We start from the raw sequence: 24935 nt of genomic DNA, 5'->3' as shown, positions 1-24935 counted from the left end.
ACTTCACACGGCAGTCACTGAGGGTGCAGGGCGCTGGGAGGGGGGCGCCCTGGGAGGCAAATGAAAACCTTTTTTGGCTAAAAATACCTCACATATAGCCTCCGGGGGCTATATGGAGATATTTAACCCCTGCCAGAATCCATTAAAGAGCGGGAGACGAGCCCGCCGAAAAAGGGGCGGGGCCTATCTCCTCAGCACACAGCGCCATTTTCCCTCACAGAAAGGCTGGAGGGAAGGCTCCCAGGCTCTCCCCTGCACTGCACTACAGAAACAGGGTTAAAACAGAGAGGGGGGGCACTAATTTGGCGTTAGAAATATATAAAAGATGCTATAAGGGAAAACACTTATATAAGGTTGTCCCTATATAATTATAGCGTTTTTGGTGTGTGCTGGCAAACTCTCCCTCTGTCTCTCCAAAGGGCTAGTGGGTCCTGTCCTCTATCAGAGCATTCCCTGTGTGTGTGCTGTGTGTCGGTACGTGTGTGTCGACATGTATGAGGACGATGTTGGTGAGGAGGCGGAGCAATTGCCTGTAATGGTGATGTCACTCTCTAGGGAGTCGACACCGGAATGGATGGCTTATTTAGGGAATTACGTGATAATGTCAACACGCTGCAAGGTCGGTTGACGACATGAGACGGCCGACAAACAATTAGTACCGGTCCAGACGTCTCAGAAACACCGTCAGGGGTTTTAAAACGCCCGTTTACTTTAGTCGGTCGACACAGACACGGACACTGAATCCAGTGTCGACGGTGAATAAACAAACGTATTCCTTATTAGGGCCACACGTTAAGGGCAATGAAGGAGGTGTTACATATTTCTGATACTACAAGTACCACAAAAGAGGGTATTATGTGGGATGTGAAAAAACTACCGTAGTTTTTCCTGAATCAGATAAATTAAATGAAGTGTGTGATGATGCGTGGGTTCCCCCCGATAGAAAATTATGGGCGGTATAGCCTTTCCCGCCAGAAGTTAGGGCGCGTTGGGAAACACCCCTTAGGGTGGATAAGGCGCTCACACGCTTATCAAAACAAGTGGCGGTACCGTCTATAGATAGGGCCGTCCTCAAGGAGCCAGCTGACAGGAGGCTGGAAAATATCATAAAAAGTATATACACACATACTGGTGTTATACTGCGACCAGCGATCGCCTCAGCCTGGATGTGCAGAGCTGGGGTGGCTTGGTCGGATTCCCTGACTAAAAATATTGATACCCTTGACAGGGACAGTATTTTATTGACTATAGAGCATTTAAAGGATGCATTTTCTATATATGCGAGATGCACAGAGGGATATTTGCACTCTGGCATCAAGAGTAAGTGCGATGTCCATATCTGCCAGAAGATGTTTATGGACACGACAGTGGTCAGGTGATGCAGATTCCAAACGGCACAAAGGTGTATTGCCGTATAAAGGAAGAGGAGTTATTTGGGGTCGGTCCATCGGACCTGGTGGCCACGGCAACTGCTGGAAAATCCACCGTTTTTACCCTAAGTCACATCTCTGCAGAAAAAGACACCGTCTTTTCAGCCTCAGTCCTTTCGTCCCTATAAGAGTCATATCTGCCCAGGGATAGAGGAAAGGGAAGAAGACTGCAGCAGGCAGCCCATTCCCAGGAACAGAAGCGTTCCACCGCTTCTGCCAAGCTCTCAGCATGACGCTGGGACCGTACAGGACCCCTGGATCCTACATGTAGTATCCCAGGGGTACAGATTGGAATGTCGAGACGTTTCCCCTTCGCAGGCTCCTGAAGTCTGGTTTACCAAGGTCTCCCTCCGACAAGGAGGCAGTATGGGAAACAATTCACAAGCTGTATTCCCAGCAGGTGATAATCAAATTACCCCTCCTACAACAAGAAAAGGGGTATTATTCCACATTATATTGTGGTACTGAAGCCAGAAGGCTAGGTGAGACCTATTCTAAATCTAAAAAAATTTGAACACTTACAAAGGTTCAAATCAAGATGGAGTCACTCAGAGCAGTGATAACGAACCAGGAAGAAGGGGACTATATAGTGTCCCGAGACATCAGGGATGCTTACCTCCATGTCCAAAATTTGCCCTTCTCACTAAGGGTACCTCAGGTTCGTGGTACAGAACTGTCACTATCAGTTTCAGACGCTGCCGTTTGGATTGTCCACGGCACCCCGGGTCTTTACCAAGGTAATGGCCGAAATGATGATTCTTCTTCGAAGAAAAGGCGTCTTAATTATCCCTTACTTGGACGATCTCCTGATAAGGGCAAAGTCCAGGGAACAGTTGGAGGTCGGAGTAGCACTATCTCGGATACTGCTACAACAGCACGGGTGGATTCTAAATATTCCAAAATCGCAGCTGATCCCGACGACAAGTCTGCTGTGCCTAGGGATGGGAAACAATTCACAAGCTGTATTCCCAGCAGGTGATAATCAAATTACCCCTCCTACAACAAGAAAAGGGGTATTATTCCACATTATATTGTGGTACTGAAGCCAGAAGGCTAGGTGAGACCTATTCTAAATCTAAAAAAATTTGAACACTTACAAAGGTTCAAATCAAGATGGAGTCACTCAGAGCAGTGATAACGAACCAGGAAGAAGGGGACTATATAGTGTCCCGAGACATCAGGGATGCTTACCTCCATGTCCAAAATTTGCCCTTCTCACTAAGGGTACCTCAGGTTCGTGGTACAGAAACACAGTCCAGAAAAAGGTGTTTCTCCCGGAAGAGAAAGCCAGGGAGTTATCCGAGCTAGTCAGGAACCTCCTAAAATCAGTGCATCATTGCACAAGGGTCCTGGTAAAGATGGTGACTTCCTACGAAGCAATTCCATTCGGCAGATTTCACGCAAGAATTTTTCAGTGGGATCTGCTGGACAAATGGTCCGGATCGCATCTTCAGATGCATCAGCGGATAACCCTATATCCAAGGACAAGGGTGTCTCTCCTGTGGTGGTTACAGAGTGCTCATCTTCTAGAGGGCCGCAGATTCGGCATTCAGGATTGGATGCTGGTGACCACGGAGGCCAGCCCGAGAGGCTGGGGAGCAGTCACACAAGGAAAAAATTTCCAGGGAGTGTGATCAAGTCTGGAGACTTTTCTCCACATAAATATACTGGAGCTAAGGGTAAATTTATAATACTCTAAGCTTAGCAAGACCTCTGCTTCAAGGTCAGCCGGTATTGATCCAGTGGGAAAAACATCACGGCAGTCGCCCACGTAAATAGACAGGGCGGCACAAGAAGCAGGAGGGCAATGGCAAAAACTGCAAGGACTTTTCGCTGGGCGGAAAATCATGTGATAGCACTGTCAGCAGTGTTTCATTCCGGGAATGGAAACTGGGAAGCAGACTTCCTCAGCAGGCACGACCTCCACCCGGCAGAGTGGAAACTTCATCGGGAAGTTTTCCACATGATTGTAAACCGTTGGGAAATACCAAAGGTGGACATGATGGCGTCCCGTCTGAACAAAAAACGGGACAGGTATTGCGCCAGGTTAAGAGACCCTCAGGCAATAGCTGTGGACGTTCTGGTAACACCATGGATGTACCAGTCGGTGTATGTGTTCCATCCTCTGCTTCTCATACCTAAGGTACTGAGACTTATAAGACGTAGAGGAGTAAGAACTATACTCATGGCTCCGGATTGGCCAAGAAGGACTTGGTACCCGGAACTTCAAGAGATGCTCACAGAGGACTTATGGCCTCTGCCGCTAAGAAGGAGGGACTTGTTTCAGCAAGTACCATGTCTGTTCCAAGACTTACCGCAGCTGCGTTTGACGGCATGGCGGTGAAACGCCGGATCCTAAGGGAAAAAGGCATTCCGGAAGAGGTCATTCCTACCCTGGTCAAAGCCAGAAAGGAGGTGACCGCACAACATTATCACCACATGTGGCAAAAATATGTTGCGTGGTGTGAGGCCAGAAAGGCCCCACGAAGAAATTTCAACTCGGTCGATTCCTGCATTTCCTGTAAACAGGAGTGTCTATGGGCCTCAAATTGGGGTCCATTAAGGTTCAAATTTCGGCCCTGTCGATTTTCTTCCAGAAAGAAGTGGCTTCAGTTCCTGAAGTCCAGAAGTTTGTAAAGGGAGTATTGCATATACAACCCCCTTTTGTGCCTCCAGTGGCACTGTGGGATCTCAACGTAGTTCTGGGATTCCTCAAATCACATTGGTTTAAAACCAGTCAAATCTGTGGATTTGAAGCATCTCACATGAAAAGTGACCATGCTCTTGGCCCTGGCCTGGACCAGGCGAGTGTCAAATTGGTGGGTTTTTTTTTTTCTCCTCAAAAAAGCCCATATCTGGTTGTCCATTTGGACAGGGCAGAGCTGCGGACTCGTCCCCAGTTCTCTCCCTAAGGTGGTGTCAGTGTTTCACCTGAACCAGCTTATTTTGGTGCCTTGCGCCTACTAGGGACTTGGAGGACTCCGGGTTGCTAGATGTTGTCAGGGCCCTGTAAATATAGGTTCCAGGACGGCTGGAGTCAGGAAAACTGACTTGCTGTTATCCTGTATGCACCCAACAAACTGGGTGCTCTTGCTTCTAAGCAGACTATTGCTAGTTGGATGTGTAATACAATTCAGCTTGCACATTCTGTGGCAGGCCTGCCACAGCCAAAATATGTAAATGCCCATTCCACAAGGAAGGTGGGCTTATCTTGGGCGGCTGCCCGAGGGGTCTCGGCTTTACAACTTTGCCGAGCGGCTATTTAGTCAGGGGCAAACACGTTGGTAAAATCCTACAAATTTGATACCCTGGCTAAGGAGGACCTGGAGTTCTCTCATTCGGTGCTGCAGAGTCATCCGCACTCTCCCGCCCGTTTGGGAGCTTTGGTATTATCCCCATGGTCCTTTCAGGAACCCCAGCATCCACTAGGACGATAGAGAAAATAAGAATTTACTTACCGATAATTCTATTTCTCGGAGTCCGTAGTGGATGCTGGGCGCCCATCCCAAGTGCGGATTATCTGCAATACTTGTACATAGTTACAAAAATCGGGTTATTATTGTTGTGAGCCATCTTTTCAGAGGCTCCGCTGTTATCATACTGTTAACTGGGTTCAGATCACAGGTTGTACAGTGTGATTGGTGTGGCTGGTATGAGTCTTACCCGGGATTCAAAATCCTTCCTTATTGTGTACGCTCGTCCGGGCACAGTATCCTAACTGAGGCTTGGAGGAGGGTCGTAGGGGGAGGAGCCAGTGCACACCACCTGATCCTAAAGCTTTACTTTTTGTGCCTGTCTCCTGCGGAGCCGCTATTCCCCATGGTCCTTTCAGGAACCCCAGCATCCACTACGGACTCCGAGAAATAGAATTATCGGTAAGTAAATTCTTATTTTTTGTGCCCTGTCTCCTGCGGAGCCGCTAATCCCATGGTCCTGACGGAGTCCCAGCATCCACTACGGACTACGAGAAATAGATTTATCGGTAAGTAAAATCTTATTATTATTATTAATTACTTTTTATATATATATATATATATATATATATATATATATATATATATATATATATATATACGGGGTACACAACTGCACTTACCACTCATAGGGTGGGGTGCATGTAGCCCATGACCACATCACTCTAATACATACAAACAGAGAACCCAGCACTCACCCAGGTAAGCTCACTTATCCTCACAACATCAATAAATAAATGATGGGGGTTTAGTTAGTGAATTGGCCAATGCACGGAAGCCTGCAAACCGCTCGCCAAGGTACCCCACCTTCATGCAGGTCCTACATTATCACAGAGTCTTAAAACCTGACTATTTCACTGCTGTTACACACATCATCTGCCTGCTAGATTTAATGTGCACCTGCCACACACTTTATGGCTTTTAAAGGTACACTAGTCACCTTACATTGGGGGTAATTCCAAGTTGATCGCAGCAGGAACTTTGTTAGCAGTTGGGCAAAACCATGTGCACTGCAGGGGAGGCAGATGTAACATGTGCAGAGAGAGTTAGATTTGGGTGGGGTGTGTTCAATCTGCAATATAATTTGCAGTGTAGAAATAAAGCAGCCAGTATTTACCCTGCACAGAAACAAAATAACCCACCCAAATCTAACTCTCTCTGCACATGTTATATCTGCCTGCCCCTGCACTGCACATGGTTTTGCCCAACTGCTAACAAAATTCCTGCTGCGATCAACTCGGAATTACCCCCATTGGCTTAGATAGATTGCTAAGGAACACAGGGGTGCATGAGAAAGCTAGTGGCCACGGTTAATAAGAGTTAACCATAGATTAACCCCATCATATACGCAAATAGAAAACCACAGCACTCGCCTCCCCAGAAACGGGGTACAGCAATGCACTAACCACTCAAAGGGTGGGGTGTACGTAACACAGCACTCCCCATCCCAGAAGAGTGCCATGACTGACAGATGTAGTTACTGTTGCTGGCCCATATCCATGTTCTGTCCCTGTGACCTTTGCACCTGCCGGTGCCCCTTATTTATAGTGACCTGGTGCACAGTCCCTGCTCTGTCGGCTGGGCTCCGTTCTCACTATCTCTTCTGATTTATGACCTACTGACCGCAGCACAGTACCGCGGCTTTCTTTTCCCAAATGCGCAGTACCGCACCCTAAATTAATTTCTCAACATCTGTATTCATTCTGCTTCTGCTGGACTGTAGGGACTTTCATGAAGCCTTTTTTGGCTATTTCTCTTACGCCCTAGAGGATGCTGGGGTCCATATTAGTACCATGGGGTATAGACGGGTCCACCAGGAGCCATTGGCACTTTAAGAATTTAATAGTGTGGGCTGGCTCCTCCCTCTATGCCCCTCCTACCAGACTCAGTTTAGAAAATGTGCCCGGAGGAGCCGGTCACAGCTAGGGGAGCTCTACTGAGCTTCTTTAGAAAAAGTTAAATTTTTCTTTTCAGGGTTTTTCGTTTCACAGGGAGGCTGCTGGCGACAGCCTCCCTGCAGCGAGGGACTGAGGGGGGGGGGGAGCAGTGTCCGCCCTGCGGAGTCTTGAGCCACTGCTCCCGCTGACTGAACATTTGGCTTCAGAGGGGTCTGATCGCGCCCCGCCGCAAGGGAACGCTCGCCCCGGCAGCCGGCCGCCACCCCCTCGTGAGCTGAAGAGGTGGCGAGTGAGTCACTGTCCCCCCTGGCAAGCGGGAGGACAGTGTGAAGCAGGCGGCCTTAGGGTAAGGAGCGCGGTCTCACCCGCGCTCCGTGATGGCTCAGCGGTACTGCAGTGCAGCGCTTGGAGGGGCGCCCTGGGCCAGCGCCGAACCCTACACTGTCCACTCCAGTCTGTCGGGGTCTGCGGATCCAGGCCAGCGCAACATGTCTTGGGAGACTGTTTCATATGCTGCAGAGGATGTCTTCCCAAGAAGACTCTATTCCATGTAATCAGGATTGCACTGTTTTAGCACAAATCCCAGCTAGAGAGCCAGAACGGTTAGTCTCTCTGAGGGGGACTATTTCTCAGATATCTGATAGAGTTGCTAGGACTGAGCATGCCACTCAGGTCCTCCAGTCCTCTATGGTTGTATAGTCTGATACTGCCTCCTCGGGGTCACCTGCTGTACATTCTCACAAACATGCACTTGCAATTATGCAGGATGACACCGACTCTGATGCTGCAGACGGTGACGGGGATGTGTCGAGGGGGACGGCAATACTTGCCAAGGGGGTGCAGTTGATGACTGAGGCTGTTAGGGATGTTTTACACATTTCGGACACAGCCCTGGAACAGGTGGAGGAGGCCTTCTTCACAGATCATAAGAAGCCCCCCCCTCACTTTCCCGGCATCCAAAGAATTGAATGCTATCTTTGAAAAGGCATGGGAAACTCTGGAAAAGAAATTCCAGATTCCCAAGAGAGGCTTGGTGGCTTTTCCCTTCCCAGAGGAAGATAGAAAGAGATGGGAATCCCCGCCGATCGTGGACGCCTCTGTCTCCAGGCTGTCCAAACAGGTGGTATTACCGGTCCCGGGGTCTATCGCGTTAAAGATCGCAAGGTAGATGCTACGCTGAAATCCATTTACACGGCTTCGGGGGCTATATTATGGCCTACTATAGCCTGTGCTTGGATTGCTAAAGCTATTGCCAGGTGGTCGATCACTCTACTGGAGAGATCGTCTACGATGGACAAAGGTGACGTTGATTTGTTTTTACGTAATATTCAGGATTCTGCAGGGTTCCTGGTGGTTTCCATGAAGGACCTGGGTTCCATTGCTGCGGGGATCTCCTCCATGTCTGTCTCGGCTCGCAGGGGTCTCTGGCTGCTCAACTGGTCTGCGGGCGCGGATCCAGGAAGTGTGTGGAGGGCCTACCATACAAGGGTCATGCTCTCTTTGGGGAGGCGCTGGATGTGTGGATTGCCATGGCTACCGCGGGTAAGTCTCCTTTTCTCCCCTCAGCTGCCCCGGCTACGAAGAAGCCTTTTTCATCTTCCACGTCACAGTCCTTTCGGCTGCTAGGCCTAGAAAGAATAAGACTTCGAACACCTTCTTCAGAGGTGGTCGTGCCAAAGGAAAGAAACCTGCTCCCGCAGGTTCCCAGACTCAGAAGCCCGCTTCTGATACCCCTAAGTCCTCCGCATGACTGTGGACAGCTAGGCCTGGAGGAAGGTCAGGTGGGGGCAAGACTCCAGCAGTTCAGCCACGTCTGGGTGTCGTCGGGTCTGGACCCCTGGGTTCTGGATATAGTGTCCAGAGGGTACAGACTGGAGTTGCAAGATCCCCCGCCTCACCGTTTCTTCAAGTCAGGCTTGCCAGCCAGGCTGGCAGACAGAACAATTCTTCTGGAGGCCATCAGAAAATTGGTGGTGTCGGAGGTCATTGTTCCGGTTCCACCTCAGCAGTGGAACAAGGGTTATTATTCGAACCTTTTTGTGGTACCGAAACTGGATGGTTCGGTACGGCCTATTCTAAACTTAAAGTCTTTGAACCCTTACCTCAGGGAGTTCAAATTCAAGATGGAATCTCTGAGGGCTGTCATCTCAGGACTGACGGAGGGGGAGTTCCTGGTGTCTCTGGACATCAAGGATGCTTACCTCCACATTCCCATTTGGTCGCCACATCAGGCATACCTCCGGTTTGCACTGTTGGACGATCACTATCAGTTCCAGGAGCTGCCGTTTGGCCTCTCCACAGCACCAAGGATCTTCACCAAGGTGATGGCGGAGATGATGGTTCTCCTCCGCACGCAGGGGGTGAACATAATTCCATATCTGGACGATCTCCTGATCAAGGCGTCGTCCAGGGAGAGGCTGTTGCGAGCCATCGCGCTCACGACACAGCTGCTCAGGAAACACGGTTGGATCCTAAACTTTCCAAAGTCTAACCTGGAGCCGACGAGGCGGCTGTCTTTCCTGGGAATGATCCTCGACACGGAAGTGCAGAGGGTATTTCTCCCGGTGGAGAAAGTGTTGGTGATTCAAACTATGGCCCGGGATGTCCTACAGCCTACCCGGGTGTCGGTTCATCAATGCATACGCCTTCTGGGGAAGATGGTTGCCGCCTACGAGGCTCTACAGTACGGCAGGTTTCATGCTCGACCTTTTCAACTGGACCTCTTGGACCAGTGGTCGGGCTCTCGCCTACACATGCACAAGAGGATACGCCTGTCTCCGAAAGCCAGGATTTCACTCCTCTGGTGGCTGCAGCTTCCACACCTTCTGGAAGGGCGAAGGTTCGGAATTCAAGACTGGATCCTTGTAACCACAGATGCAAGTCTAAGAGGTTGGGGAGCAGTCGTGCTGGGGGAAACCTTTCAGGGACGTTGGTCGGACCAAGAGTCTCTCCTCCCGATAAACATCCTGGAGCTCAGGGCAGTGTACAATGCCCTTCTGCAGGCAGCATATCTTCTACAAAATCGGGCTGTTCAGGTGCAGTCGGACAATGTGACCACAGTGGCCTACATAAATCGACAAGGCGGAACGAAGAGCAGGGCTGCCATGGCAGAGGTGTCAAAAATCCTCACCTGGGCAGAAAGGCACGCGGTGGTGATGTCGGCAATCTTCATTCCGGGTGTAGACAACTAGGAAGCAGACTTCCTCCATCCAGGGAAATTGGGCCTCCATCCGGAGGTGTTTGAGGACATAACCGGTTGGTGGGGGGTTCCCCACATAGACATGATGTCCTCTCGCCTCAACAAGAAGCTACATAGGTACTGTTCCAGGTCAAGAGACCCACAGGCAGTGGCGGTGGACGCACTGGTAACATCGTGGGTGTTCAGGTCGGTGTATGTGTTCCCTCCTCTTCCTCTGATACCAAAGGTTCTTCAGCTCGTCAGAAGAACAAAGGTTCTGGCAATCCTCATTGCTCCGGCTGGCCAAGGAGGGCTTGGTACGTGGATCTACTGGATCTTCTGCTGGAAGATCCACGGCCTTTACCTCTTCGAGAGAATCTGCTTCTGCAAGGGCCGTTCGCTTATCAAGACTTGCCGCGGCTATGTTTGACGGCATGGCGGTTGAATGCCAAATCTTAGCTCGGAAGGGTATTCCGAGTGAGGTCATTCCTACCCTGATACAGGCCAGAAAGGGGGTAACATCTAAGCATTACCATCGCATTTGGAAGAAATATGTTTCTTGTTGTGAGGCCAAGAAGTCTCCGGCGGTGGAGTTTCAACTTGGACGTTTTCTCCTTTTTCCTGCAAGCAGGGGTGGAAATGGGACTGGGACTGGGCTCTATCAAGGTCCAGATCTCTGCTTTGTCCATCTTCTTCCAAAAACAGTTGGCTGTTCTTCCTGAAGTTCAGACGTTTTTGAAAGGGGTTCTGCACATCCAGCCTCCCTTTGTGGCGCCTACGGAACCTTGGGATCTGGATGTGGTGTTGCAGTTCCTGCAGTCTGCTTGGTTTGAGCCTCTACAGGAGGCTGATCTCAAGTTTCTCACGTGGAAGGCGGTCACCTTGTTGGCCTTGGCTTCTGCCCGACGTGTGTCGGAATTGGGGGCTTTATCTTGGAAAAGCCCCTATCTGATCTTCCATGAAGATAGGGCGGAACTTAGGACTCGTCCACAGTTCCTGCCTAAGGTTGTATCGGCTTTTCATATCAAGCATGCCTATTGTGGTGCCAGCAGCACCAAGGACTGCTCTGTTCAGGGCGCAATATCATCTTTAAAGTACATTTATTTGCAATCAGCACTTGAATATATACTTTGTTAACCGGATCATTTAGGTGCAGTAATTTTGCTGGACGTTATTAGTGTTTAGAAACTTTGACAGGGAATTTGTATGGAACTAATTCACGCCATTTGCATGGACAGAATTAACCTCTTATTGTAACAGGATAACTTACAGCATTAACAAGTTGTCTGTTAGGAGCATTGTGACTCCTCATTAAAAATTATTTGGTACCTATATTATGCCTTTTTCACCTGTTTGACAGAAAGTGATGACATATTTGGTTCCCATATACGACACATTAGAATACAGACTGCATATACACAGAGATAACACTGACATTCTTTACAGTCAGATATCAGGGGCTGAGCGCAGTGTTTCACTTACTTTGCATGTTGTGTGAGCTGGTGTAAATCTCACCACTATCTGTGTATTTCCTTCTCTCGAAGTATGTTGTCTCCTCGGGCACAGTTTCTAGACTGAGTCTGGTAGGAGGGGCATAGAGGGAGGAGCCAGCCCCCACTATTAAATTCTTAAAATGCCAATGGCTCCTGGTGGACTCGTCTATACCCCATGGTACTAATATGGACCCCAGCATCCTCTACGGACTACGAGAAAAGGATTTACCGGTAGGTATGGTAACCAAAATCCTATTTTTTGTGAATTCAACTTCTCCATTGTGGATCGCATTTCCATGTACTGCTTTTCCCGCCCATTGTAACCTGTGCATTACGCTCAAGATGGCTGCCTTGCCTGGCATTTACATGGGTAAGGTGAACAGTCTGCTGAATTGACAATTCTCTGGGTACTTTGTATGTTTTATTTCATATTTTGTATTCACCCTCAGTAACGCGCCCAAGATGGCCACCTCCTTTGATTTATGGTTTATTTACTGAAACTGTAAAGTCCTTTTGGAAATTTTTATTTATTATTATTATGAATTATTATTAGCTTGTCCTATTTGTACTTGATTGCTATATGCCCTGTCTAGTAGATAGTATTTAGCTCTTACCTCTCTTCAGTGCCTGTTATATTAAAGGAAGGGGGAGCATAATCAGTCCTCTGAGTACAGCCGGCCTCCTTAAACTTATTTGCGCAATTTGATTCAGGAGGTCGCGTGATGTGACGCAGGGGACCGGCCGCACACAAAGTAGTGGCAGTAGTGGAGTCTGCAGAAAGAAAAATGTATCCATGAATTAGTAGTTTCCATCATTTTTTTTACTTTATGATTTGCTTGCACTGTAATGTCTTCTGTTACCGTCTACAGGAACTCTGCCTCCATTGATCTCCGTCATGCTGTGGATAATGGTGGCCGTCTGCACCGCCATATTGTTTGTCTTTCCCAAGCCGTTTGGCATCCGACCGTTCCTGGTATCCGTGATGCTCAGGTCTATATATACGCTCGGGCTCGGACCTACGCTTATCCTCCTGGGAGCGGCCAACGTAAGTTGCTCTGTAATGCGGTCACGTGCAGAAGTGTTCAGGTTCTGATCTTCCTCCAGCAGTGACTCTGGTAATACTGAGTGCAGATGGCAGCCAGCGAGCAGCCGGGGGGGGCCCTGCGCACAGGTGGTCTCTCATCTACTATAAGGAATGAATTCCAAATCCCTATAATGCGGAATAGCTGACGTCCTCGTGACTCTTCTAGTTCTGCACTAGTAATTCAATAAACATTTATAAGAACTGGCTTACTATTGGGTGGAAAAGAGCAAGGTGTCTGTGACGTAATGGAAGGTGGTGCAAATGGTCGTCGTCCCCCCGCCGCCATATCATATCATCATAGTGTCAAATGGGATTTTGTTTTCATTACCACGGTAGGAGCCGGCACCATTGTAGGGATCCTGAGGCAGGAACCACGGTTCATGTCATTTTACCCCCAGCTCTCCAGCGCTGGTTCTTTCAGCAATGTGGGGCAGTTCAAACACCAACAGGGCCATGTGTTTTTCTAAGACGAGCGGTGATTGGCTAGAGCCGCGGCTCAGTGCAACCAGGGTCTGCATTGGAAACAAACTCAGCTTTATTTGCACCACACACCAGGGAACATCAGCAGCTGGAGGGCTGTGTGGTGATCCTGGCCTGGATTTGCCATGGTTCTTAGTTGGTGGAAATATTATGTATAATGAATTCATCCAGATCAGTCAACATGCTGCAGAATTATATTAATATATTTTGGATAAGGGATACTCAACTTGTGTGTGTATGTGTGTGTGTGTGTGTATATATATATATATATATATCTTTTCCAACTATCTCCCCTCTCTGTCTCTCCTCTCTGTCTTTCTCCCCATGTGACTTCTTTGTCACCCCTCACTGTCTCTCCCCTGTGTCACCGCTGTCTGACTCCACCCTCTCTGTCTCTCCGGTCTGTATCACCTCTGTCTCTCTCCACTCTGTGTCACCCCTCTCTGTCTCTGCCTACTGTGTCACTGCTGTCTGTCTCTCCCCTCTCTGTCACCCTTCTCTGTCTCTCCCCTCTGTATCACCACTCACTGTTAACGCTGTCTGACTCTCCCCCCCCTGTATCACCTCTGTCTCTCTCCCCTCCGTGTCACCCTTCTGTGTCACTGCTGTCTGTCTCTCCCCTCTCTGTCACCCTTTTTTGCCTCTCCCCTCTATCACCACTCACTGTTACCGCTGTCTGACTATCCCCCCCCTCTCTCTCTCTTCCCTCTGTCTCTCCCCTCTCTATCACCCCTCTCTCTCCCCTCTGTATCACCCCTCTCTGTCTCTCCCCTCTCTATCACCCCTCTCTGTCTCTCCCCTCTGTATCACCTCTCTCTGTCTCTCCCCTCTCTGTCTTTCCCCTCTGTCTCTCCCCTCTGTATCACCCCTCTCTGTCTCTCCCCTCTGTATCACCTCTCTCTGTCTCTCCCCTCTCTGTCTTTCCCCTCTGTCTCTCCCCTCTGTATCACCCCTCTCTGTCTCTCCTCTCTGTATCACCCCTCTCTGTCTCTCCTCTCTGTATCGCCTCTCTCTGTCTCTCCCCTCTGTATAACCCCTCTCTGTCTCTCCCCTCTGTATCACCCTTCTCTGTCTCTCCCCTCTCTGTCTCTCCCCTCTGTGTCACCCCTCTCTGTCTCTCCCCTCTGTATCACCCCTCTCTGTCTCTCCCCTCTGTATCACCCTTCTCTGTCTCTCCCCTCTCTGTCTCTCCCCTCTGTGTCACCCCTCTCTGTCTCCCCTCTCTGTCTCTCCCCTCTGTATCACCCCTCTCTGTCTCTCCCCTCTGTATCACCCCTCTCTGTCTCTCCCCTCTGTATCACCCCTCTCTGTCTCTCCCCTCTGTATCACCCCTCTCTGTCACCCCTCTCTGTCTCTCCCCTCTGTATCACCCCTCTCTGTCTCTCCCCTCTGTATCACCCCTCTCTGTCTCTCCCCTCTGTATCACCCCTCTCTGTCTCTCCCCTCTGTATCTCCCCTCTCTGTCTCTCCCCTCTGTATCACCCCCCTCTGTGTCACCCCTCTCTGTCTCTCCCCTCTGTATCACCCCTCTCTGTCTCTCCCCTCTGTATCACCCCTCTCTCTCTCTCTCTCCCCTCTATCACCCCTCTCTGTCTCTCCCCTCTGTATCACCCCTCTCTGTCTCTCCCCTCTGTATCAACCCTCTCTGTCTCTCCCCTCTGTATCACCACTCACTGTTACCGCTGTCTGACTCCCCCCCCCCCCCTCTCCCCTCTGTATCACCTCTGTCTCTCTCCCCTCTGTATCACCTCTGTCTCTCTCCCCTCTGTATCACCCCTCTCTGTCTCTCCCCTCTGTATCACCCCTCTGTATCACCCTTCTCTGTCTCTCCCCTCTGTATCACCCCTCTCTGTCTCTCCCCTCTGTGTCACCCCTCTCTGTCTCTCCCCTCTGTGTCACCCCTCTCTGTCTCTCCCCTCTGTATCACCCCTCTCTGTCTCTCCCCTCTGTATCACCCCTCTCTGTCTCTCCCCTCTGTGTCACCCCTCTCTGTCTCTCCCCTCTGTATCACCCCTCTCTGTCTCTCCCCTCTGTATCACCCCTCTCTGTCTCTCCCCTCTCTGTCTCTCCCCTCTGTGTCACCCCTCTCTGTCTCTCCCCTCTGTATCACCCCTCTCTGTCTCTCCCCTCTCTGTCTCTCCCCTCTCTGTCTTTCCCCTCTGTCACCCCTCTCTGTCTCTCCCCTCTGTATCACCCCTCTCTGTCTCTCCCCTCTGTATCACCCCTCTCTGTCTCTCCCCTCTGTATCACCACTCACTGTTACCGCTGTCTGACTCCCCCCCCCCCCCCCCCTCTCCCCTCTGTATCACCTCTGTCTCTCTCCCCTCTGTATCACCCCTCTCTGTCTCTCCCCTCTGTATCACCTCTCTGTCTCTCCCCTCTGTATCACCCCTCTCTGTCTCTCCCCTCTGTGTCACCCCTCTCTGTCTCTCCCCTCTGTGTCACCCCTCTCTGTCTCTCCCCTCTGTATCACCCCTCTCTGTCTCTCCCCTCTGTATCACCACTCACTGTTACCGCTGTCTGACTCCCCCCCCCCCCCCTCTCCCCTCTGTATCACCTCTGTCTCTCTCCCCTCTGTATCACCCCTCTCTGTCTCTCCCCTCTGTATCACCTCTCTGTCTCTCCCCTCTGTATCACCCCTCTCTGTCTCTCCCCTCTGTATCACCCCTCTCTGTCTCTCCCTTTTGTGTCACCTCTCTGTCTCTACCTTTTGTGTCACCCTTCTCTATTTCTCTAACGTCCTAGTGGATGCTGGGGACTCCATAAGGACCATGGGGTATAGACGGGCTCCGCAGGAGACATGCGCACTTTTAAGAAAGAATTTAGATTCTGGTGTGCTGTGGCTCCTCCCTCTATGTCCCTCCTCCAGACCTCAGTTTGAATCTGTGCCCGGACGAGCTGGGTGCTGTTCAGTGAGCTCTCCTGAGCTTGCTGTGAGAAAGTATTTTGTTAGGTTTTTTATTTTCAGGGAGCTCTGCTGGCAACAGACTCCCTGCATCGTGGGACAGAGGGGAGAGAAGCAGCCCTACTCTCTGAAGCTAGGTCCTGCTTCTTAGGCTACTGGACACCATTAGCTCCAGAGGGATCGTACACAGGATCTCACCCTCGTCGTCCGATCCCAGAGCCACGCCACCGCCCCCCTCGCAGAGCCGGAAGACAGAAGCCGGGTGAGTATGAGAAGCAAGAAGACTTCGAAATCGGCGGCAGAAGACTCCGTTCTTCACTGAGGTAACGCACAGCACTGCAGCTGTGCACCATTGCTCCCACACACACCTCACTGTAAGGGTGCAGGGCGCAGGGGGGGCGCCCTGGGCTGCATATGGACCTCTTTTGGCAAAAGTACACATATATACAGTTGGGCACTGTATATATGTATGAGCCCCCGCCAAGAAAATGTATATTTAAGCGGGACAGAAGCCCGCCGTCGAGGGGGCGGGGCTTCTTCCTCAGCACTCACCTGCGCCATTTTTTCTCCACAGCTCCGCTGAGAGGAAGCTCCCCAGGCTCTCCCCTGCAGATACACGATAGAAAAGGGTAAAAAGAGAGGGGGGGCACATAATTAGGCGCAAAAATCAATATAAACAGCAGCTACTGCATACCTCCCAACATGACCCTCTCCAGGAGGGACACAATGCTATGCTCCTGGACTTTTCTCTTAATGTATGATTGCCATCACCTGTGCTGAACAGGTTAATGAATAAGAAAGATGGTTCACCACAGGTGATGGCAATCATACAGTAAGAGGAAAGTCCAGGAGCAGAGCATTCTGTCCCTCCTGGAGAGGGTCATGTTGGGAGGTATGCTACTGGGTTAACATTAAGTTACTGTGTTTTCTCTGACGTCCTAGTGGATGCTGGGGACTCCGTAAGGACCATGGGGGACAGCGGCTCCGCAGGAGACAGGGCACAAAATTTAAAAGTTTGACCACTAGGTGGTGTGTACTGGCTCCTCCCCCCATGACCCTCCTCCAAGCCTCAGTTAGGTTTTTGTGCCCGTCCGAGCAGGGTGCAATCTAGGTGGCTCTCATAAAGAGCTGCTTAGAGTAAAAGTTTTGATAGTTTTATTATTTTCAGTGAGTCCTGCTGGCAACAGGCTCACTGCAACGAGGGACCTAGGGGAGAAGAAGTGAACTCACCTGCGTGCAGGATGGATTTGCTTCTTAGGCTACTGGACACTAGCTCCAGAGGGACGATCACAGGTACAGCCTGGATGGGTCACCGGAGCCGCGCCGCCGACCCCCTTGCAGAAGCCGAAGTAAGAAGAGGTCCAGAAACCGGCGGCTGAAGGCTTTTCAGTCTTCATGAGGTAGCGCACAGCACTGCAGCTGTGCGCCATTGCGCTCAGGCACACTTCACACCGGCGGTCACTGAGGGTGCAGGGCGCTGGGGGGGGCGCCCTGGGCAGCAATGTTAATACCTTTCTGGCTAAAAAGAATACATCACATATAGTCCATGAGGCTATATGGATGTATTTCACCCCTGCCAGGTCTCAGAAAAACCGGGAGAAGAGCCCGCCGGAATAGGGGGCGGGGCCTATCTCCTCAGCACACAGCTCCGCTGCTAGGAAGGCATTTTCCTACACAGCTCCGCTGCTAGGAAGGCTCTCAGGCTCTCCCCTGCACTGCACTACAGAAACAGGGTAAAAAACAGAGAGGGGGGGCATTTTTTGGCGATATTATATATATTTAAGCAGCTATAAGGAAACAACACTTATATAAGGTTGTTCCTATATAATTATAGCGCTTTGGTGTGTGCTGGCAAACTCTCCCTCTGTCTCCCCAAAGGGCTAGTGGGTCCTGTCTTCTATCAGAGCATTCCCTGTGTGTCTGCTGTGTGTCGGTACGTGTGTGTCGACATGTATGAGGACGATGTTGGTGTGGAGGCGGAGCAATTGCCGGTAATGGTGATGTCACCCCCTAGGGAGTCGACACCGGAATGGATGGCTTTGTTTATGGAATTACGTGATAATGTCAGCACGCTGCAAAAGTCGGTTGACGACATGAGACGACCGGCAAACCAGTTAGTACCTGTACAGGCGTCTCAAACACCGTCAGGGGCTGTAAAACGCCCTTTGCCTCAGTCGGTCGACACAGACCCAGACACGGACACCGAATCTAGTGTCGACGGTGAAGAAACGAACGTATTTTCCAGTAGGGCCACACGTTATATGATCACGGCAATGAAGGAGGCTTTGCATATCTCTGATACTGCAAGTACCACAAAAAGGGGTATTATGTGGGGTCTGAAAAAACTACCTGTAGTTTTTCCAGAATCAGAGGAATTGAATGACGTGTGTGATGAAGCGTGGGTTACCCCTGATAAAAAACTGCTAATTTCAAAGAAGTTATTGGCGTTATACCCTTTCCCGCCAGAGGTTAGGGCGCGCTGGGAAACACCCCCTAGGGTGGACAAGGCGCTCACACGTTTATCCAAACAAGTGGCGTTACCGTCTCCTGATACGGCCGCCCTCAAGGATCCAGCTGATAGGAGGCTGGAAAATACTCTAAAAAGTATATACACACATACTGGTGTTATACTGCGACCAGCAATCGCCTCAGCCTGGATGTGCAGTGCTGGGGTGGCTTGGTCGGATTCCCTGACTGAAAATATTGATACCCTGGATAGGGACAGTATTTTATTGACTATAGAGCAATTAAAGGATGCATTCCTTTATATGCGAGATGCACAGAGGGATATCTGCACTCTGGCATCAAGAGTAAGTGCGATGTCCATATCTGCCAGAAGAAGTCTATGGACACGACAGTGGTCAGGCGATGCGGATTCCAAACGGCATATGGAAGTATTGCCGTATAAAGGGGAGGAATTATTTGGGGTCGGTCTATCGGATTTGGTAGCCACGGCAACAGCCGGGAAGTCCACCTTTTTACCTCAAGTCCCCTCCCAGCAGAAAAAGCCGCAGTCTTTTCAGCCGCAGTCCTTTCGTTCCTATAAGAACAAGCGAGCAAAAGGACATTCATATTTGCCCCGAGGCAAAGGAAAGGGTAAGAGACTGCAGCAAGCAGCCCCTTCCCAGGAGCAGAAGTCCTCCCCGGGTTCTGCAAAGGCCTCAGCATGACGCTGGGACCTTACAAGCGGACTCAGGGGCGGTGGGGGGTCGCCTCAAGAATTTCAGCGCACAGTGGGCTCACTCGCAGGTGGACCCCTGGATCCTGCAATGGAGTCACTCAGAGCAGTGATAGCGAATCTGGAAGAAGGGGATTTTATGGTGTCCTTGGACATCAAGGATGCTTACCTTCATGTCCCAATTTGCCCTTCACACCAAGGGTACCTCAGGTTCGTGGTACAAAACTGTCATTATCAGTTTCAGACGCTGCCGTTTGGATTGTCCACGGCACCCAGGGTCTTTACCAAGGTAATGGCCGAAATGATGATCCTTCTTCGAAGAGAAGGCATATTAATTATCCCTTACTTGGACGATCTCCTGATAAGGGCAAGATCCAGAGAACAGCTGGAGGTCGGAGTAGCACTAACTCAAGTAGTGCTCCAACAGCACGGGTGGATTCTGAATTTTCCAAAATCCCAACTGATCCCGACGACACGTCTGCTGTTCCTAGGGATGATTCTGGACACTGTTCAGAAAAAGGTATTTCTTCCGGAGGAGAAAGCCAGGGAGTTATCCGAACTCGTCAGGAACCTCCTAAAACCAGGGACAGTGTCTGTGCATCAATGCACAAGAGTCCTGGGAAAAATGATGGCTTCTTACGAAGCGATTCCATTCGGCAGATTCCATGCACGAATTTTTCAGTGGGATCTGCTAGACAAATGGTCCGGATCGCATTTGCAGATGCATCAGCGGATAAAATTGTCGACAAGGACAAGGGTCTCTCTGCTATGGTGGTTGCAGAGTGCTCATCTGTTAGAGGGCCGCAGATTCGGCATACAGAACTGGGTCCTAGTGACCACGGATGCCAGCCTGAGAGGCTGGGGAGCGGTCACACAAGGAAGAAACTTCCAGGGCGTGTGGTCAAGCCTGGAAACGTCTCTTCACATAAATATACTGGAACTAAGAGCAATCTACAATGCTCTAAGCCTGGCAAACCCTCTGCTTCAGGGTCAGCCGGTGTTGATCCAGTCGGACAACATCACGGCAGTCGCCCACGTAAACAGACAGGGCGGCACAAGAAGCAGGAGGGCAATGGCAGAGGCTGCAAGGATTCTTCGCTGGGCGGAAAATCATGTGATAGCACTGTCAGCAGTGTTCATCCCGGGAGTGGACAACTGGGAAGCAGACTTCCTCAGCAGACACGATCTTCACCCGGGAGAGTGGGGACTTCATCCAGAAGTCTTCCACATGATTGTAGTCCATTGGGAAAGACCAATGGTGGACATGATGGCGTCCCGCCTCAACAAAAAACTGGACAGGTATTGCGCCAGGTCAAGAGACCCTCAGGCAATAGCTGTGGACGCTCTGGTAACACCATGGGTGTACCAGTCAGTGTATGTGTTTCCTCCTCTGCCTCTCATACCCAAGGTACTGAGAATTATACGGCAAAGGGGAGTAAGAACGATACTAGTGGCTCCGGACTGGCCAAGAAGGACTTGGTACCCGGAACTTCAGGAGATGCTCACGGAAGATCCGTGGCCTCTACCTCTAAGAAGGGATCTGCTTCAGCAGGGACCGTGTCTATTCCAAGACTTACCGCGGCTGCGTTTGACGGCATGGCGGTTGAACGCCGGATCCTAAGGGAAAAAGGCATTCCGGAAGAGGTCATCCCTACCCTGGTCAAAGCCAGGAAGGAGTTGACTGCACAACATTATCACCGCATTTGGAGAAAATATGTTGCATGGTGTGAGGCCAGGAAGGCCCCGACAGAGGAATTTCAACTGGGTCGATTCCTACATTTCCTGCAAACAGGATTATCTATGGGCCTCAAATTAGGGTCCATTAAGGTTCAAATTTCGGCCCTGTCGATTTTCTTCCAGAAAGAATTGGCTTCAGTTCCTGAAGTCCAGACTTTTGTAAAAGGAGTACTACATATACAGCCCCCGGTTGTGCCCCCAGTGGCACCGTGGGATCTCAATGTAGTTTTGGATTTTCTCAAATCCCATTGGTTTGAGCCACTCAAATCGGTAGATTTGAAATATCTTACATGGAAAGTAACCATGCTACTGGCCCTGGCTTCAGCCAGGAGAGTGTCGGAATTGGCGGCTTTATCGTATAAAAGCCCATATCTGATTTTCCATTCGGACAGGGCAGAATTGAGGACGCGTCCTCATTTTCTGCCTAAGGTGGTATCAGCGTTTCACCTGAACCAGCCTATTGTGGTGCCTGCGGCTACTAGCGATTTGGAGGATTCCAAGTTGCTGGACGTTGTCAGAGCATTGAAAATATATATTTCAAGGACGGCTGGAGTCAGAAAATCTGACTCGCTGTTTATACTGTATGCACCCAACAAGCTGGGTGCTCCTGCTTCTAAGCAGACGATTGCTCGTTGGATTTGTAGCACAATTCAACTGGCACATTCTGTGGCAGGCCTGCCACAGCCTAAATCTGTCAATGCCCACTCCACAAGGAAGGTGGGCTCATCTTGGGCGGCTGCCCGAGGGGTCTCGGCATTACAACTCTGCCGAGCAGCTACGTGGTCAGGGGAGAACACGTTTGTAAAATTCTACAAATTTGATACCCTGGCTAAGGAGGACCTGGAGTTCTCTCATTCGGTGCTGCAGAGTCATCCGCACTCTCCCGCCCGTTTGGGAGCTTTGGTATAATCCCCATGGTCCTGACGGAGTCCCCAGCATCCACTAGGACGTCGGAGAAAATAAGAATTTACTCACCGGTAATTCTATTTCTCGTAGTCCGTAGTGGATGCTGGGCGCCCATCCCAAGTGCGGATTGTCTGCAATACTTGTACATAGTTATTGTTACAAAAAAATCGGGTTGTTTTATTTTATTGTTGTGAGCCATCTTTTCAGAGGCTCCTACGTTATCATACTGTTAACTGGGTTCAGATCACAAGTTGTACGGTGTGATTGGTGTGGCTGGTATGAGTCTTACCCGGGATTCAAAATCCTTCCTTATTGTGTACGCTCGTCCGGGCACAGTATCCTAACTGAGGCTTGGAGGAGGGTCATGGGGGGAGGAGCCAGTACACACCACCTAGTGGTCAAACTTTTAAATTTTGTGCCCTGTCTCCTGCGGAGCCGCTGTCCCCCATGGTCCTGACGGAGTCCCCAGCATCCACTACGGACTACGAGAAATAGAATTACCGGTGAGTAAATTCTTATTTTTAGGTTTTTTATTTTACAGTGAGATCTGCTGGCAACAGACTCACTGCAGCGAGGGACTAAGGGGAGAAGAAGTGAACCTACCTAACTGGTGGTAGCTTGGGCTTCTTAGGCTACTGGACACCATTAGCTCCAGAGGGATCGACCGCATGGAACCGGCCATTGGTGTTCGGTCCCGGAGCCGCGCCGCCGGCCCCCTTACAGAGCCAGAAGCAAGAAGAATCCGGAAAATCGGCGGCAGAAGACATCAGTCTTCACCAAGGTAGCGCACAGCACTGCAGCTGTGCGCCATTGCTCCTCATACACACTTCACACTCCGGTCACTGAGGGTGCAGGGCGCTGGGGGGGGGCGCCCTGAGAAGCAATAAATACACCTTGGCTGGCAAATATATCACAATATATAGCCCCAGAGGCTATATATGTGATAAATACCCCTGCCAGAATCCATAAAAAAGCGGGAGAAAAGTCAGCCGAAAAAGGGGCGGAGCTATCTCCCTCAGCACACTGGCGCCATTTCTCCCTCACAGCTCCGCTGGAAGGAAGCTCCCTGGCTCTCCCCTGCAGTCTACACTACAGAAAAGGGTAAAAAAGAGAGGGGGGCACTAAATTTAGGCGCAATATACATATAGCAGCTATAAGGGGATATAATTTAGTTAATCCCTGATTTATATAGCACTCTGGTGTGTGCTGGCATACTCTCTCTCTGTCTCTCCAAAGGGCTTTGTGGGGTCCTGTCTTCTGTCAGAGCATTCCCTGTGTGTGTGCGGTGTGTCGGTACGGCTGTGTCGACATGTTTGATGAGGAGACTTATGTGGAGGAGGAGCAGGTGCCTATAAATGTGTTGTCACCCCCTGCGGGGCAGACACCGGAGTGGATGGACTTGTGGAAGGAATTACGCGAAAGTGTCGACTCCTTACATAAAAAATTTGACGACATGCCAAATGCGGGGCAGCCAGCTTCTCAGCCCGTGCCTGCCCAGACGTCTCAAAAGTCATCAGGGGCTCTAAAACGCCCGCTACCTCAGATGGCAGACACAGATGTCGACACGGATACTGATACCAGTGTCGACGACGAAGAGACTAATGTAATGTCCAATAGGGCCACTCGTTATATGATTGAGGCAATGAAAAATGTTTTACACATTTCTGAGGTGACCCCAGGTACCACAAAAAAGGGTATTATGTTTGGGGAGAATAAACTACCAGTAGTTTTTCCCCCTTCTGAAGAATTGAATGAAGTGTGTGAACTAGCGTGGGCTTCCCCCGATAAAAAATTGGTAATTTAAAAAAAAATTACTAATGGCGTACCCTTTCCCGCCAGAGGATAGGTCACGTTGGGAAACACCCCCTAGGGTGGATAAAGCACTTACGCGCTTATCAAAAAAGGTGGCACTGCCGTCCCAGGATACGGCCGCCCTAAAGGAACCTGCTGACAGAAAGCAGGAGGCTCTCCAGAAAGCTATATATACACACACTGGTATTATACTGAGACCAGCTATTGCCTCAGCATGGATGTGCAGTGCTGCAGCTGCATGGTCAGACTCCCTGTCAGAAAACATTGACACCCTAGACAGGGACACTATATTGCTAAACGTAGAGCATATTAAAGACGCTGTCTTTTACATAAGAGATGCACAGAGGGATATTTGCCGGCTGGCATCAAAAATAAGTGCACTGTCCATTTGTGCCAGGAGAGGGTTATGGACCCGGCAGTGGACAGGTGATGCAGATTCTAAAAGGCACATGGAATTTTTGCCTTATAAGGGTGAGGACTTGTTCGGGGATGGTCTTTCAGACTTAGTGTCCACAGCAACAGCTGGGAAGTCAGCATTTTTGCCACATGTCCCCTCACAACCAAAGAGAGCACCGTATTATCAGGTGCAGTCCTTTCGCCCCCAAAAGAGCAGACGGGGTAGAGGCGCGTCCTTTCTGCCCAGAGGCAGAGGTAGGGGAAAAAAGCTGCAGCATACAGCCACTTCCCAGGAACAATAGTCCTCCCCCCGCTTCTTCTGCTAAGTCCGCCGCATGACGCTGGGGCTCAGCAGGCGGAGCCAGGTACGGTGGGGGGCCGTCTCAAAAACTTCAGCAATCAGTGGGCTCGCTCACAGGTAGATCCCTGGATCCTTCAAGTGGTATCTCAGGGGTACAGGCTGGAATTCGAGACATCCCCCCGCCGTTTCCTCAAATCTGCCTTACCAACGACTCCTTCAGAAAGGGAGGCTGTATTAGAGGCAATTCACAAGCTGTATTCCCAGCAGGTGATAGTCAAGGTGCCCCTACTTCAACAAGGACGGGGTTACTATTCCACAATGTTTGTGGTACCGAAACCGGACGGTTCGGTGAGACCCATTTTAAATTTGAAATCCTTGAACACATATTTAAAAAAATTCAAGTTCAAGATGGAATCGCTCAGGGCGGTTATTGCAAGCCTGGAAGAGGGAGATTACATGGTATCTCTGGACATCAAGGATGCTTACCTGCATGTCCCCATTTACCATCCTCACCAGGAGTACCTCAGATTTGTGGTACAGGATTGTCATTACCAATTCCAGACGTTGCCGTTCGGCCTGTCCACGGCACCGAGGGTATTTACCAAGGTAATGGCCGAAATGATGATACTCCTTCGGAAAAGGGGAGTTTTAATTATCCCATACT

The 24935-nt window shown here is 50.3% G+C and overlaps 1 protein-coding gene across 4 annotated transcripts in view; it reads left to right on the top strand.

Moving 5' to 3' along the window:
* ITPR2 (inositol 1,4,5-trisphosphate receptor type 2) overlaps window positions 1-24935 on the top strand; it is a 490021-nt gene that overhangs the window by 367099 nt on the left and 97987 nt on the right. For 3 of the 4 annotated variants that reach the window (XM_063929104.1, XM_063929106.1, XM_063929103.1), the window contains 2 exons: window positions 5347-5412; window positions 12342-12517. In XM_063929104.1, the coding sequence (XP_063785174.1) occupies window positions 5347-5412; window positions 12342-12517 (242 nt within the window). The remainder of the gene's footprint in view (window positions 1-5346; window positions 5413-12341; window positions 12518-24935) is intronic. The other variant, XM_063929105.1, reaches the window with a different exon arrangement.

The sequence above is a fragment of the Pseudophryne corroboree genome, chromosome 6 (genome assembly GCF_028390025.1).
Source record: "Pseudophryne corroboree isolate aPseCor3 chromosome 6, aPseCor3.hap2, whole genome shotgun sequence".
NCBI lineage: Eukaryota > Metazoa > Chordata > Amphibia > Anura > Myobatrachidae > Pseudophryne > Pseudophryne corroboree.
This window is presented reverse-complemented; position numbering and strand designations above follow the sequence as displayed.